Source organism: Phascolarctos cinereus, unplaced genomic scaffold (genome assembly GCF_003287225.1).
Source record: "Phascolarctos cinereus isolate Bilbo 61053 unplaced genomic scaffold, phaCin_HiC Scaffold_2;HRSCAF=192, whole genome shotgun sequence".
Classification (NCBI taxonomy): Eukaryota; Metazoa; Chordata; class Mammalia; order Diprotodontia; family Phascolarctidae; genus Phascolarctos; species Phascolarctos cinereus.
The window spans coordinates 256348249-256361358 of NW_027555625.1; the positions used below are offsets into that span (position 1 = coordinate 256348249).

Genomic DNA, 13110 nt, shown 5'->3' on the forward strand with positions numbered 1-13110 from the left:
AAATTCCTTTTAACTCCTGCTAAAACTCATTTTAGTATTCTATCCTGTAAAGCCTTATGGCTCTTGGGTGTGACTCAGATGAAGAAATTTTTTTCTTAATCTTAAGATCTTTAGTGTATGACATGAAAATGAACTAAAGGACTAATTAAGACAGTGTAAATGGACTTCCTATATCTGAGTGAATACAAGAAAAAGACATGATCAGGATTAAGTAAATTAAAGAAACACTTTACTGTCTGCTCTTCCTTTAGCTCAGAATGTGCCTTCAGAAATAACTGAGATTAGGGATCTCTGCCCACAGATCAGAGCTTAATCCAACCTCTCAAACCATAGCAAATGGTCACTTACAGTGATTTGGAAGCTAGCCCATTACAGCATGATCTGTTGCTCTTGGAAATGAGTTTTGGAGGAACATGATAGTAGGTATCAATGAAGCATGGCTGTTCTTGGAAAATTTTGAATAGTTGGGCAATTATCAACAAATTTAAGGCCACTATGGGCATGAGATATCTTGCTTGATTGCTTTAGTGAGAAAACCCAGTTTTAGAGAAGGATATATTTATTTTAAAAGCACGGTTGAATGAGAAGTAGGGGACGTTCATAAGAATAACCTCCATAATTCGTGGATGCTAGAGGAAGAGATAAATGCTGTGAAGATGAAACTTCCATTGCTGATTTTGGGCTTGTCCTTGTTCTGTACTTTTTGGGCTCAGACCACTGCTACAGAAGAACTTGATATCAGCAAGGTAACATAGGGCACAGTGTTGTATGATTGGAAGGTGGGAAAGTGAGGGTGGAAATTTACAGAACTGAAATGAGACAGGTTAGTACAGAAAAGTATGTATCATGTGAATTTTAGTTAACATCATAAAAGGTATAGAACTAATTGAAAGTATGAACATGTCTGCAAGTATTTGTGTACATGTATATTATCCTACTTCCTGGTATTCAAATGGATTTTTTCTCATTGGAAAAGAGTTTACTTGCAATACTACATATCACAGTTTATTTGCAATAACTTTAAATCTAATGCTACATCCAATCAACTTAATGAACTGAACTCCAAGTCTATTTGACCTTGTGTTTTCATTTAAACCAGTCCTGGGTATGGGTGTGTGTGTGTGTGTGTGTGACATGAGAAGAAGAAGGAGGAGGAGGAAGAGGAAGACAGAGAGAGAGAGAGAGAGAGAGAGAGAGAGAGAGAGAGAGAGAGAGAGAGAGAGAGAGAGAGAGAGAATAGCATGGTTCCAATCTTTGGAAATAATTTCCAACATCATCAGTCTATGTATTTTGGGCTTACAGGAGGGTATGGTAGCATAAATCACCATGAATATTCACTTCTAGTTTACTTGGGGGTGAGGGGATTGGAAGAAGATGGAAAAGAGAGCAAAGTGGCTCACTGCTAAGGCCCCTGATTGGATTATTTGTGGTGAGTTTTGAAAGTCTAGTTAGTTATACTGGATCATTCTTCTATCAGTGTCTACTCAGAGAATGGAGAGTAATAAAGTAAAATCAGATTCAGTATGACTTGAGCAGTTTCCTCTAAGAGGAAAGAGCACTTCAATTTTGGAAAGTCTTCCTAGTTTTCACTCTAGTCTTAGTTATACCTACTGAGGTTCATGACCCTGAACAATTAATTTTCCTTCTATTGGCCTCCATTTGTCCTACTAATAATTGAAGGAGTTTGGATTTCTAAAGGGTTTTTTTTAACCTAAAAAAGAAGGTATTTCTGTAACAATGATCATTACAAATTGTCTGCCCCATCTTTCTTCCCTTTGCAGGGATAATCAAAAGATGGATTTAGTCTGATGAAGGGGCTCAATAAATCTGTATTTATGAATTAATGAAGTATGCATTGTTGAAATCACTGGAAAACCACAATAAAGCCTCTGTTACTCAGCATGAATTTCGAATGGATAGGTCTAATGCTCTGGCTAATGGAAAGTTGACACGTAAGCTTATGTGATCAGGAACTTGAGGTACCACAGGAGGCATCCTTATCAACACCAACTTTCATTAAACACTAGTAAGCTCACCAGCAAGGTACGTACTGCTTTGCCTTTTCCACAGTGCCTGGCACAATGCTTTGCAAATAGTTCTTGTTGATAGACAATTGAAAGAAATCATTTCATGGAGATTTCAGCTTAACAGAAGGCCAGACAAAAACTAGGTTTGGCTCTATTGAGAAGCATTTATGTACCTCCTTCATTTTGCAGCTGAAGTAACTGAGCGCTGGAGAAGGGAAGTGACTTGTACAGTTATTTATACAGAGGAGTTGGGAACCCAAGTCTCCTGGTGCCCAGACTAATATTCTTTTCACTACCCTCCACTAAGAGTTTTTCAAAGACAATTATAGACTCTAGAGGAGGAAGGAGGCATGTAGACCATCTCTCCAATACCTCATTTTACAAGTGAGGAAACAAAGGGCCAGATAAATTAAAGTGATCTATTAAGGTCACATACTATGCCTTGTGTACAGTAAATAATTAATAAATGAGTAGGTATTGGCTGACTGACACAGCCATCCAAAAATGCAAAAAAAAAGAAAGAAAAAGAAAGAAAGAAAGAAAGAAAGAAAGAAAAAAGAAAGAAAGAAAGAAAGAAAGAAAGAAAGAAAGAAAAGAAAAGAAAAAGAAAAGAAGAGAAAACAAAAGGAGTGGGAAGAATTCTAATCCAGGTCCTCTGGTATTTGAGCCAGTGCTCTTTTATAGCACCTCTCCAGTAAAAGGCATTTTCTCCCTTCATTCCCCTCTCTTCTTTAAGACTATAAACAGTGCAATTAGAAATGTTTATGCCCATGGACAACTGCCTCTGGGAACAAGAGGCATGAAATGCATGTTGAGTACAATATACATGTCAGGACATCTTCCTACCCCATTGGGAGAAGGCAGAGAGATCCAACAATACTGTATATTAATCCACTGGAGTAGTGAACACCAGGCTGGTAGTTAACACTGCCATTTCTGTGCTATTTCAGCTATGTTTTTCAAATTCAGTGCCCTGGGGAAGAGACCAGTTGCCTTTTGCTACTTATATATCTGGCTTTATCTCCACCCCTTCTTCATATACTCTGCCTAGGCTTCCTCTCAATGGAGCATTGAACACCTCCCCTGTCTTTGTGAACTCACTGAGTGTAACTATTGGCAGAAGACCTCAAGTCATAGTGGGCACCACCTTTCAGTGTAACTAGAAGTTGCCAATGCTATTCCATTGCTTGCATGAGCCCCTTCTGGGGCTTATCAGATGTCCTTGTTAACTCTGCTAGGTAACCTACTCCTTAGACCAAGGGAGATTGCAACCTTCCCTGGACTATTGTTTTCTCACTTAACCCACAGTCCACCCCTAGGACCATAGCATCGATAAACATGCCTATATTGGAGATCATAAAGGGTAGAACTTTTTTTAAAAAATTAATTAATTTTTAGTTTTCAATATTCACTTTCATAAGCTTTTGAGTTTTAAATTTTCTCCCCCTCCTTCCCTCCCTCCCTCTCCAAGACAGTGTACAATCTGATACAGGCTTTGCATATACATTTCTATTAAACATATTTTCACATTAGTCATGTTGTAAAGAAGAATTAGAACCAACAGGAGAAAGAAGAAAGAAAAAACAAAGCAAAACAGAAGGGAAAAAAGAGCAAATAGTATGCTTCAATCTGTGTTCATACTCCATAGTTCTTTCTCTGGATGTGGATAGCATTTTACATCATGAGACTTTTGGACATGTCTTAGATCCTTGCATTGCTGAGAAGAGCTAGGTCTATGAAAGTTAGTCATCAAACAACATGGCTGTTACTATGTATAAGATTCTCCTGGTTCTGCTCACTTTACTCAGGATCAGTCCATACAAGTCTTTCCAGGTTTTTCTGAAGTCTGCTTGTTCATCATTTCTTATAGAACAATAGTATTCCATTACATTCATGTACCACAATGTGTTCAGCCACTCCCTGATTGAGGGGCATCCCCTCAATTTCCAGTTCTTTGCTACCACAAAAAGAGCTGCTATAAATATCTTTGTATATGTGGGTCCCTTTCCCATTTTCATGATCTCTTTGGGATATAGCCCTAGAAGTGACATTGCTATGCCAGAGGCTATGGACATTTTTATAACCCTTTGGGCATAGTTTCAAATTGCTGTCCAGAATGGTTGGATCAGTTTACAACTCTACTAACAATGCATTAGTGTTCCAATTTTCCCACATCTTCTCCAACATTTATCATTTTCCTGTTTTATCATGTTGGCCAATCTGATAGGTGTGATGTGGTACCTCAGAGTCATTTTGATTTGCGTTTCTCTAATCAATATTGATTTAGAACATTTTTTTCATATGACTAAGGATAGCTTTAATTTCTTACTCTGAAAACTGCCTGTTCATATCCTTTGACCATTGATCAATTGGGAAAAGGGCAGAACTTTTTATACCTAGCCCAGATCCTTGCCTCCCCTCTTCATATTCATGTAATGTTAGGTCCAGGACATATCAGGCACTTTGTGTTTTGTTGTGTTTTTCCCAGCTCACCCCTTTTCCTATTCTCTTTTCTATTCTTTTTCTCCTTTCCATTTATTGAACTATTTCTCCACAGCTTTCAGGAAGGTGGTATCCATTCTTATTGGCCTCCACCTATAGAGGTTGGGAACAAAAGGACTTCGGAGCTTCAATCTATGAAATTAAAGTGACTGTTGATGATTTGACAATTACCTTCTCTGTGAGGTAAGTGAGTGAAGAGGGGAAAGCTTGTAGGTCATTGTTGAGGAATTGTTTCCACACAGCCTAGCTCAGGGGTTCAGGTGTGGGAAATCCTTTTCAACATCACCAGGACAGTAATGAGACTGGAATAAGAAAACCCTGGGATGCCATGGAGGCTTGTATTGATAGAACCCAAAGTTTATATGAAGAAGGGGAGCAGAGTCACTGGAATCAATAATATTTTCCTACCCATAGCCCACTAAGTCAGCAGGGCAGCCACTTTGTAGGTTTCACTTTTATTGAAAATAATATTCAAGCAATGCCTTCTACCTGTTTCTAAGTTCCAGTTTTTTTTTCTTTCTAGGGAAAGAGAGGAATGTATCAAAATCAAAATGATTGCTTTCAGAGTGGAAACTAATAGATACCAGTTTAAATGTATGTATCACTAAGAATACACATTTTTGTTAATGTTTGAATCTGATCAGTCCAAAAAGGTTTCATTAAAGAAGTGCCATTTTAATCAGACCTTCAAAGATAGGAACCTCCATGTAACACTCCCTGAGAAGTGATCATCTGCCTTCTACTTGAAGCCTTCAAGTGATAAAGAAACCACTAGCTTCTGAAGAAGGCCTTTCCACTTTTGGATAGTTTTGCTTGTGAAAAAAGTGCTTCTTTACACTTCTCTGAATATATCCTTCTGCAACTTTTTTTTTCTATTTTTCCTCATTTGGCCCTTTCTGGAGCTTTCCTTTTTTTTTTTCAAAATTAAAAAAAAACTATTTTCAATTAACAAAAATGTATTTTCTCTGCCTCTCCCCTTCCACTCACAATTGGAAAAAAAGAAGAAAAAAACACCGTTGTGTGAAATATGCACATTCAAACAAAACAAATTATCTTTGACCCTCACTTCCCCTCTCCCTACTGCCCCCATACAGGTTAGTCTAGTTTTTGCTTAAAAGGTGATGAAACCATCCTTCAGATTTAAGTGGTCTGATGAGCTAACAGTTTGAAATGCTGAGTTTGCTTCTTGAAGTCTAGAGTATAAAAACCACAGTCCTCCTCAGGCTGAACAAATACTTATGGCCACCACACTACCAGGGCAAAGGAAGAGTCAGGGAAGCTATACATAATTGAATCATTTCAGTATCCTCTCTAAATATTCTTTCCATGATACCTTCTTCTGCAAATAGCCTTTGAAAAAACAGAAGACTTTATTTTGCTATTCTCCCAACCCTAACTCTTCTTTTCTCTAGCCTAAACATCCCTCATCCCATTTATGAATCCTTGTATGGCATGTACTTAAATTCTCTAATTATCCTAATCACTCTTTTCTGCATTCACTTCAATTTATCATTGTTCTTCCTAAAATGAGCCATCCAGATATAACTACAGGGTTCCAGATGTAAAATCTGATCAGGGCAGAAGAAAGCACCTCTGTTGATAAGGAGAATCAGGCCAGACAGGATGTCTTAGGGAAGTACCAGTCATTGAGTAATAAAGAAGGGTCTGTCTGTCCTCATCTCTTGGACCACCAAGTGAATTATTATTTTACTTCTTTATAGACCCAGGCAGGCACAAATTCCATGTAGAAGTCGCTGATCCAGAAGATTTCCTCCTGATTTCTACAATTAATATGTTTGACACAAAAATCTCAGAAGTGGAGCTCTACAGTAAGTGTCCTATAGCCCCTATTCTTGTAGCTCTGCCCATGTCAGTTGGTCCAAAACTGCTTGCTCTTTCAAATACCAATCCCACTATTACATTTCATCATCCCTTTTAGTGAATAGATGACCTTTTTTTCTTGCATCGTTGAGAATCCAGGGAGAGACTCTGGATTTACCCATCTTCCTGAAATCTAGGGCAGAACTCTTCTGTAGTCATTGTCTCAGTGACTATCTCTATCAAGGTTATAGCTATATTTTCATGAGTAACAGTTAATCATCTTCAAATGCAGGCTGGCGTAAAGATGGGACCTTAAATGAAATTGCAAAAAATAAATTTGAGGAAATCTGTCAGTTACATGGATTTACAATTGGTAGTTCCATTGACTTGACTACCACTGGTAAGTCTTTTTAATATTTGTCTCTGATTACTTTGACAAGGAAGAAAATTCAATGTAAACAAAATAGTCATTGTTCAGTTCTTATCCTAACATGCTGTCCTTGTTCTCTTTCATCCAGAATGGTGGCATCCAGAATGTTTGATATGGGCTGGAGTGTAAGGGCCAATTGTATCTTACTTTTTCTCCACAGATCGATGTTTCCTCAATGAAAGTATAGAAATTAGCGTCAACCTGCAGCCTGTAACATCTAACTTTGGGGTTATGCCCTAAGATCAGTATCTCCTTGACACCATTCATAGGTTGTACTCTGAAATCCAAGTATATAATTGGAAGACATCTTTGAATCAAGAGGGAGAGACTCTATTTGGTTCCAAGAGCACTATTGTGCTAGCTTCCCATCCCGTCCTTTACCTTTCTTATTAGCTGTATAATGTTGGGCAAGTCATTTAACCATTTTTTGTTTCAGTTTCCTCATCTGTAAAATGGAGATAATAAGAATACTTACCTCACTGGGTTGCTGTGAGGATAAAATGAGATAATGATTGTAAAGTACTTAGCAATAGTGATTGCCAGATAGTACGTACTACACAAATGTTTATTATTATTATTAATATTATTGTTATCTCCCAAAGAAAGAACTAGTATTTGAGGTAGGAAGAAGTGAGATTTTTTGTATCTTTAACTGAATTCTCAAATTTTTGAGTATCCTTCTCTTCATTCCCTTCCATCTGTTTTTCCCTTTTACTCACTTCCTTCTTCTCTCCTTTCCTTGGGACCTCTTTCCCTACTCTTTCCTTTTTCTCCTCTTTCCATAAATGAAGATTCTATGAAACAAATCTCTTGAGGAGATAATACTATCATCTGGGTGACAATGGAAAATACATTACTTGAAATTTTTTTTTTGTTTTTCTACCTCAAATTTTGTAAAAAAAAAAAGTTAGGTCCACCTCTGTTTTTGGAGGTTTGAGGGATGAGGACTTTTATTGTATTTCTTTTTGGGCATTATTCTTAATATGTCACTTCTATAGGAGTTACCACTAAAAACAAAAACAAGAACAAAAACCCAAATTCAAAAGAGTTTGTGTAATCATTTATCAAGAATGTCATAGACAATGTTTCTACAGAATCTTGAAAAAGATGATCCCTTTTAATTCTAGGATCATTTCTCACTCTAAATTCTATAATTCTATCTTTTGTTTTCTCCAGGCTAAAAATCTAAAGTTTCTCCATTATTCTCTACAGTTTTTCAATCCTCTTAGAAATAGCAAGTAGTTACCCTCCACTTGCCTAGCTCTAATTAATTGATTACTTTCTTAAAATAGGGTGCCTAGAAATAGACATCTAGGTGTGATGTGGCCAGAGCATAACAAAATATAATTACTAATTGCTGTTATCTGTATATTCCAGTTTTATTAGTACAAAGTAAATTTGTGTTCATTTATTTGGCAGTCTTGTCATACTGTTTTGTTTTATATTAAATCACATTGTGTTTGAGTCATATACTAATTTACTCATTTATATTGCCACCAAGTCAGATTTATCTTGTTACTTGTATAATAAATTAACTAAATCTCAGTATAGGATTTTACATTTGCACCAGTTGAATGTCATATTATTTAGTTTGAGTTCAATATTCTAGTCTCTTGGGATCTTTTGAATTTTGATTTTTATCAGTTGTGACCTAGGAAAGAGATTTGGGAGTTATTATAGACTATTCACTGGAACCAATGGCCCAGGACAAGATGGCAACCAAAAAAGAGCAGCAGCATTGGTGGAGTTTGATAGCATCAAAAATGTTATGCCAAGGCAACAGTTTATACTCAAATATGAGGTTCAAATGGCCATACATGGCAAATACACAAGAATTCCAATTCAACAAATATATATCAAGTACCTACATGTGCAGAACCTGTACCTAATTCCAATGTTTCTGCCCTCACTACTAGGAGCTACTAAGAGTACTAAGCTACTAGGAGCTTACAGTCTAGTACCAGAACAAGATGCATACATAGACAATTTGTTTACTTGGTTTGCTTCTGGGTCCCCCTAGACCAGACCAGATTAGACCAAACAAACAAAAAACACACTCAGGTTCAAGGTCACTCTGTTGACCCACAGCAATTTATTTATTTATTTATTTTCAGCCAAAGACAAGGTTTATTAGAACATCTGCCATATTAGGCAGACTCTGAAGGAGTCTGAACATTAGTGAGTTATTGGCTAGATTGTAAGAATCCAAACTGTGGCTAGATTATAAGAATCTAAGCATCTTAATGCAGACAAGATGGATCTTATATACCAAAAGACTGCAGGAGGGATCTAGGAGTGGATCTGAATGGGAGTGGCCAGTAAACTGTGGTGAACAGGACTCCTGGGACCTGGACAATAGAGCCTAGCTAGGATTAAATGTGGGAAATGGCTGGGGCCATAAGGAGGGCTAGGCTAGCTTAAGGGTAACAGAATTGAGAGATTGGGTGTAGCCACAAAGAAAGGCCAGTTGATGGGATTATAGCCTCAGGCTAACACCAGAGATTTGGCCATGTGGGAATTCCAGTCCAGGGTTTTTCCTTTCTGGGGCCCAGATCCCAATCCCATCATTCCCCCCTCAAACAAATGGGACCTAAATTCTTTTGGAGTAGGGGCGAAGGTCTCAGCTTCTGAAATGGCTTCCTGCTGGCAAGGGGGTCCCAAAGAAGAGGTTGACTGGAACCAAGCACAGGCTGCATCCAGGGAACAATGGGGGACATTGACTGGTACTTGCTATTTGCTACCAACTGTAGGTGTATGGCCTGTAGTCTGGAAGACACAAATCTGACAGAAAAGACTGCAGGGCCCAGATATAAAATGGGGACCAGATTTAGGGCCCCAATGAGAGAATAAACCATCCTTAGCTCTATTTGGATTCAGATAATTCAGTTTTCCAACCATGTAGTATCAAATCCACCTCATAGCCAGACTCAGGAATAGCCAGGTGGGTAACATTACCTTTCAAAGGAACATAATGAGGAAACTGAGCCAAGAGGATCCCATCTTAGACTGAGGCTGAAATTGTCCTCTCAGCTTTTCCCAATGCTGACTTCCTACCAGTATCACCTTCTCTGCGTAGCTTGGACCTGATGGGGTTGGGATCTGGACCCCAGAAAGGAAAAACTCTGGACTTTCCCACATGGCCAAATCTCTGACATTCACCTGAGGCTATAATAATCATTGTGGCTATACCCAATCTCCTAATTCTGTTAATCTAGCCTGGCCTTCCTTTGTCTTACCTCCCTATGTATGCCCCCTGGCCATTTCCCACCTGTAATTCTAGCTAGACTCCATTTCCCCTTAGCCACGAGGTCTAGGTCCCAGGAGTTCTGTTCACCCTAGTTTACTGGCTACTCCTAGGTCCTCCCACAGTCTTTCTATATATAAGGTCCACCTTGTCTTCATTAAGATGCTTGGATTCTTATAATCTAGCCACTGCTCAGATTCTTAAAATCTAGCCACTGGTCAGATTCTTATAATCTAGCCAATAGCTTACTAATGTTCAGACTCTTTAAGAGTCTGCCCAATATGATGGATGTTCTAATAAACCTTGTCTTTGGCTGAAAGAAGGCTTGGGTTTAATGCTTTTAGACAGGACCCATTTGTTGTGACATTGGGTCCTAGCATCCCTGAACCTCTAAACTGCATCAGACCCACAGCTATTTTTTAAAAAAAACATAATTCATGAGGACCAGTCTATCTTTCTTCCTTCCCTCTCAAGCTGTTTACTTTTTTCTCCATGATCCAACAGGACGCACACATGGAAGTGTATACTTATAGGGAATACATGGAACTAGGGTGCACTTGTACCCTGGCGAAGGATAAATCATTCCTCTGCCCTGACAAGGTGTTTTTATCCTCTGGTAATGTCAATGCCTTGTTTCCTGTTTTAGAGTCCTATTTATTTATTTATTTTTTGAATGAGCCAGAGTTACACTCATAAGTAATGAAAGAGAAGGATTGGTCAGATTCTCCTATTCCATTACTTTCTTTATGTAACAATGATTGCTCTCTTGAAAAACTAACTGCCATTTGCAAGGGAGGAAGAAACAGATAGTGAAAGGAATAGAAAGGAACAGGACTTTATTAAGTCACCTACACTGTGCTAGCCTTACAGATATTATCTCATTTGATCCTCACAATAATCCAGGGAGGTAGGTACTATTATGATCTCCATTTTATAGTTGAGGAAACTGAGTCAGAAAAAGTGACTCAAGAAAAGTGACTTGCTCAGGTACAGAGCCAGTAGGTGTCTGAGGCCCAATTTGAATTCAGTTTTCTGATTCTAGGCACAGCGCTCTGTCCACTGTTCCACCCAGCTGCCTTTGCCCACTTTAAACCTATGAATCTAAGAGGTTTATTGAAGGATATTCTTTGTATCCAGTAGAAGTGTTGAGATGAGTGGAGATTAGATGAGGTTTTCTCACAGGTCTGTATTCTAAATTGAGTCTCCACAAACTATAGGAAATTCCCTATTTTTGAGATCTCAGATCTACCAGTGGAAGAGAGAATGAGAGAAGGAAAAGAGCAGTAATTAACTCTCCAAGTGGGGAAAGGGCAGATGGTAGCTCCCAGGGGTCTCAGGGAGGGTTACAGACGCAGAGATTGCTTTCCACTGGCTACAGTTTCAGATCAGTAGTAAGGATCGGGGTGGTTGGGTAGGGGAATATGTTTAAAAAGTTAGTATCACTGACTTGCATTAAAAAACGTTTCTTTTGTTTTCTTGTTCCCAAGAAGTCTAGGGCAGGGAATGACTGAATGGGTTAGCAAGAAGGCACTGAGAGGTCTGGTGTTTCTTATTTCTGTTAGAACAAAAAGTATGTAATCTATAAAAACTAGGGGGCTACAAAAATCTCCTTCACTTGGGCTGAGCTGATTATTGTCTCAATTCCAGAACAAGGAAATGCTATTCTCAACAGTTTAGAAATATAAAGTAAAATGGTGAATTCATAGGCAAGGAGAAAAAAGAACAACCAAAGTATCTTAAGGAGATTTTTTTGTGGTCTCTAGTTTGATGAAGGCCTAGGGGAGCTGCCTTGGTACTTGTTTTTATTTGAGAGTAAAATAATCTTTGTTTTAAGAAGGTGCTGTTTTCTTCTTGGATACTGCATATGAATGCTGATCTAGATTGGCAAGGGGAAAGAGGGAGGGAGAATACTTTAGAGGATTCTTCAGTTAAAGTGGAAAAGGCCTTAATGTAGTTACATGGCATGCAGATGTTCTCTAGAAAGCACTATCAATTAGCTTACACTCTCGGAGAAAAGTGAGCATGTGAAGTTACAAAATACCTAAATCACAACCATATGCCAATATATACATTATTAACAGAACTATAGAACAGTGGAGACCATGGCAGGTCCATCTCTAATTTGAAGGGACTGAAGGATAAAGAATGGAAAATTTTACATATTGTATAAAATTTGTAGAAGTTAAAGTTCTATTGGCCCTGCCCCAACTCACCTCCTACAATCTTTTGTTGATGTGTTTTTCAGTCATATCTGACTATTTGTCACCCCATTCGGGGTTTTCTTGGCAAGTATATTGGAGTGGTCTGCCATTTCCTTCTTCAGCTCATTTTACATATAAGAAAACTGAGGCAAACAAGGTTAAGTGAGTTGTCCAGAGTCACACAGCTAATAAGTGCTTGAGGCCAGATTTGAACTCAGGAATTTAGAGTCTTCCTGACTCCAGGCCTGGCACTCTAATTCCTGCACCACCTAACTACCCTTACACGATGTCAAATTTGGTGATCTTTGGATATGTGGGGAAGAGTATGAACTGAGGCTACTACTACTAGATGTTATGAGAAAGTAGTAAAATCTGTAGAAGGCGTTTTACATTCCTCCAAGTCAATTCAGAATCCAAAGCTTGATGCTGTCTTCTTTGATTTGTATCAAGAAACGTTAACACAAAGAATTACTTAAATATTTGAATGCACAAAAATTTAGGGAAATAGCTAATTCTTAGAGAAATAGTTTTTCCACCCATCGATTGTTTTCATTGTGGATTCAAAAGTAATTAGTACTACTGAGATTCATCGTAAGGCTTTGGGTTGTTTTTTCTACAATAATTAGAAGATTTTACTATAAGGTGTGAGAGTAAGTAGGAAGTTATGATAATAACACAAAACTCATTCTATCCTGTCTGAGTTTGAAAATTATAGACTGTCTTCTCATAAGCATGCTGGAAGAAGAACTCCTTCAGTTCTGTTTGATCCAAGGTAAAGGCCGGTTGGATTGCCAGACTGCACCCATTCAGTATTATTTTAGAATCTGCCCTTCTAACAAAGTGTCATGGACTATCTGGGCCTGAAGCCTCTTAGCATTTTCAACT

The 13110-nt window shown here is 38.2% G+C and overlaps 1 protein-coding gene across 1 annotated transcript; it reads left to right on the forward strand.

Annotated features, from left to right (window-relative positions):
* Positions 1-626: 626 nt before the first annotated feature.
* Positions 627-7020, forward strand: LOC144455696 (major urinary protein-like). Its single transcript, XM_078149165.1, has 6 exons — positions 627-746; positions 4585-4712; positions 5053-5123; positions 6251-6358; positions 6643-6750; positions 6941-7020. The coding sequence occupies exons 1-6, from the start codon at positions 627-629 to the stop codon at positions 7018-7020; spliced, it is 615 nt and encodes a 204-aa protein (XP_078005291.1).
* The last annotated feature ends 6090 nt before the right edge of the window (positions 7021-13110 follow it).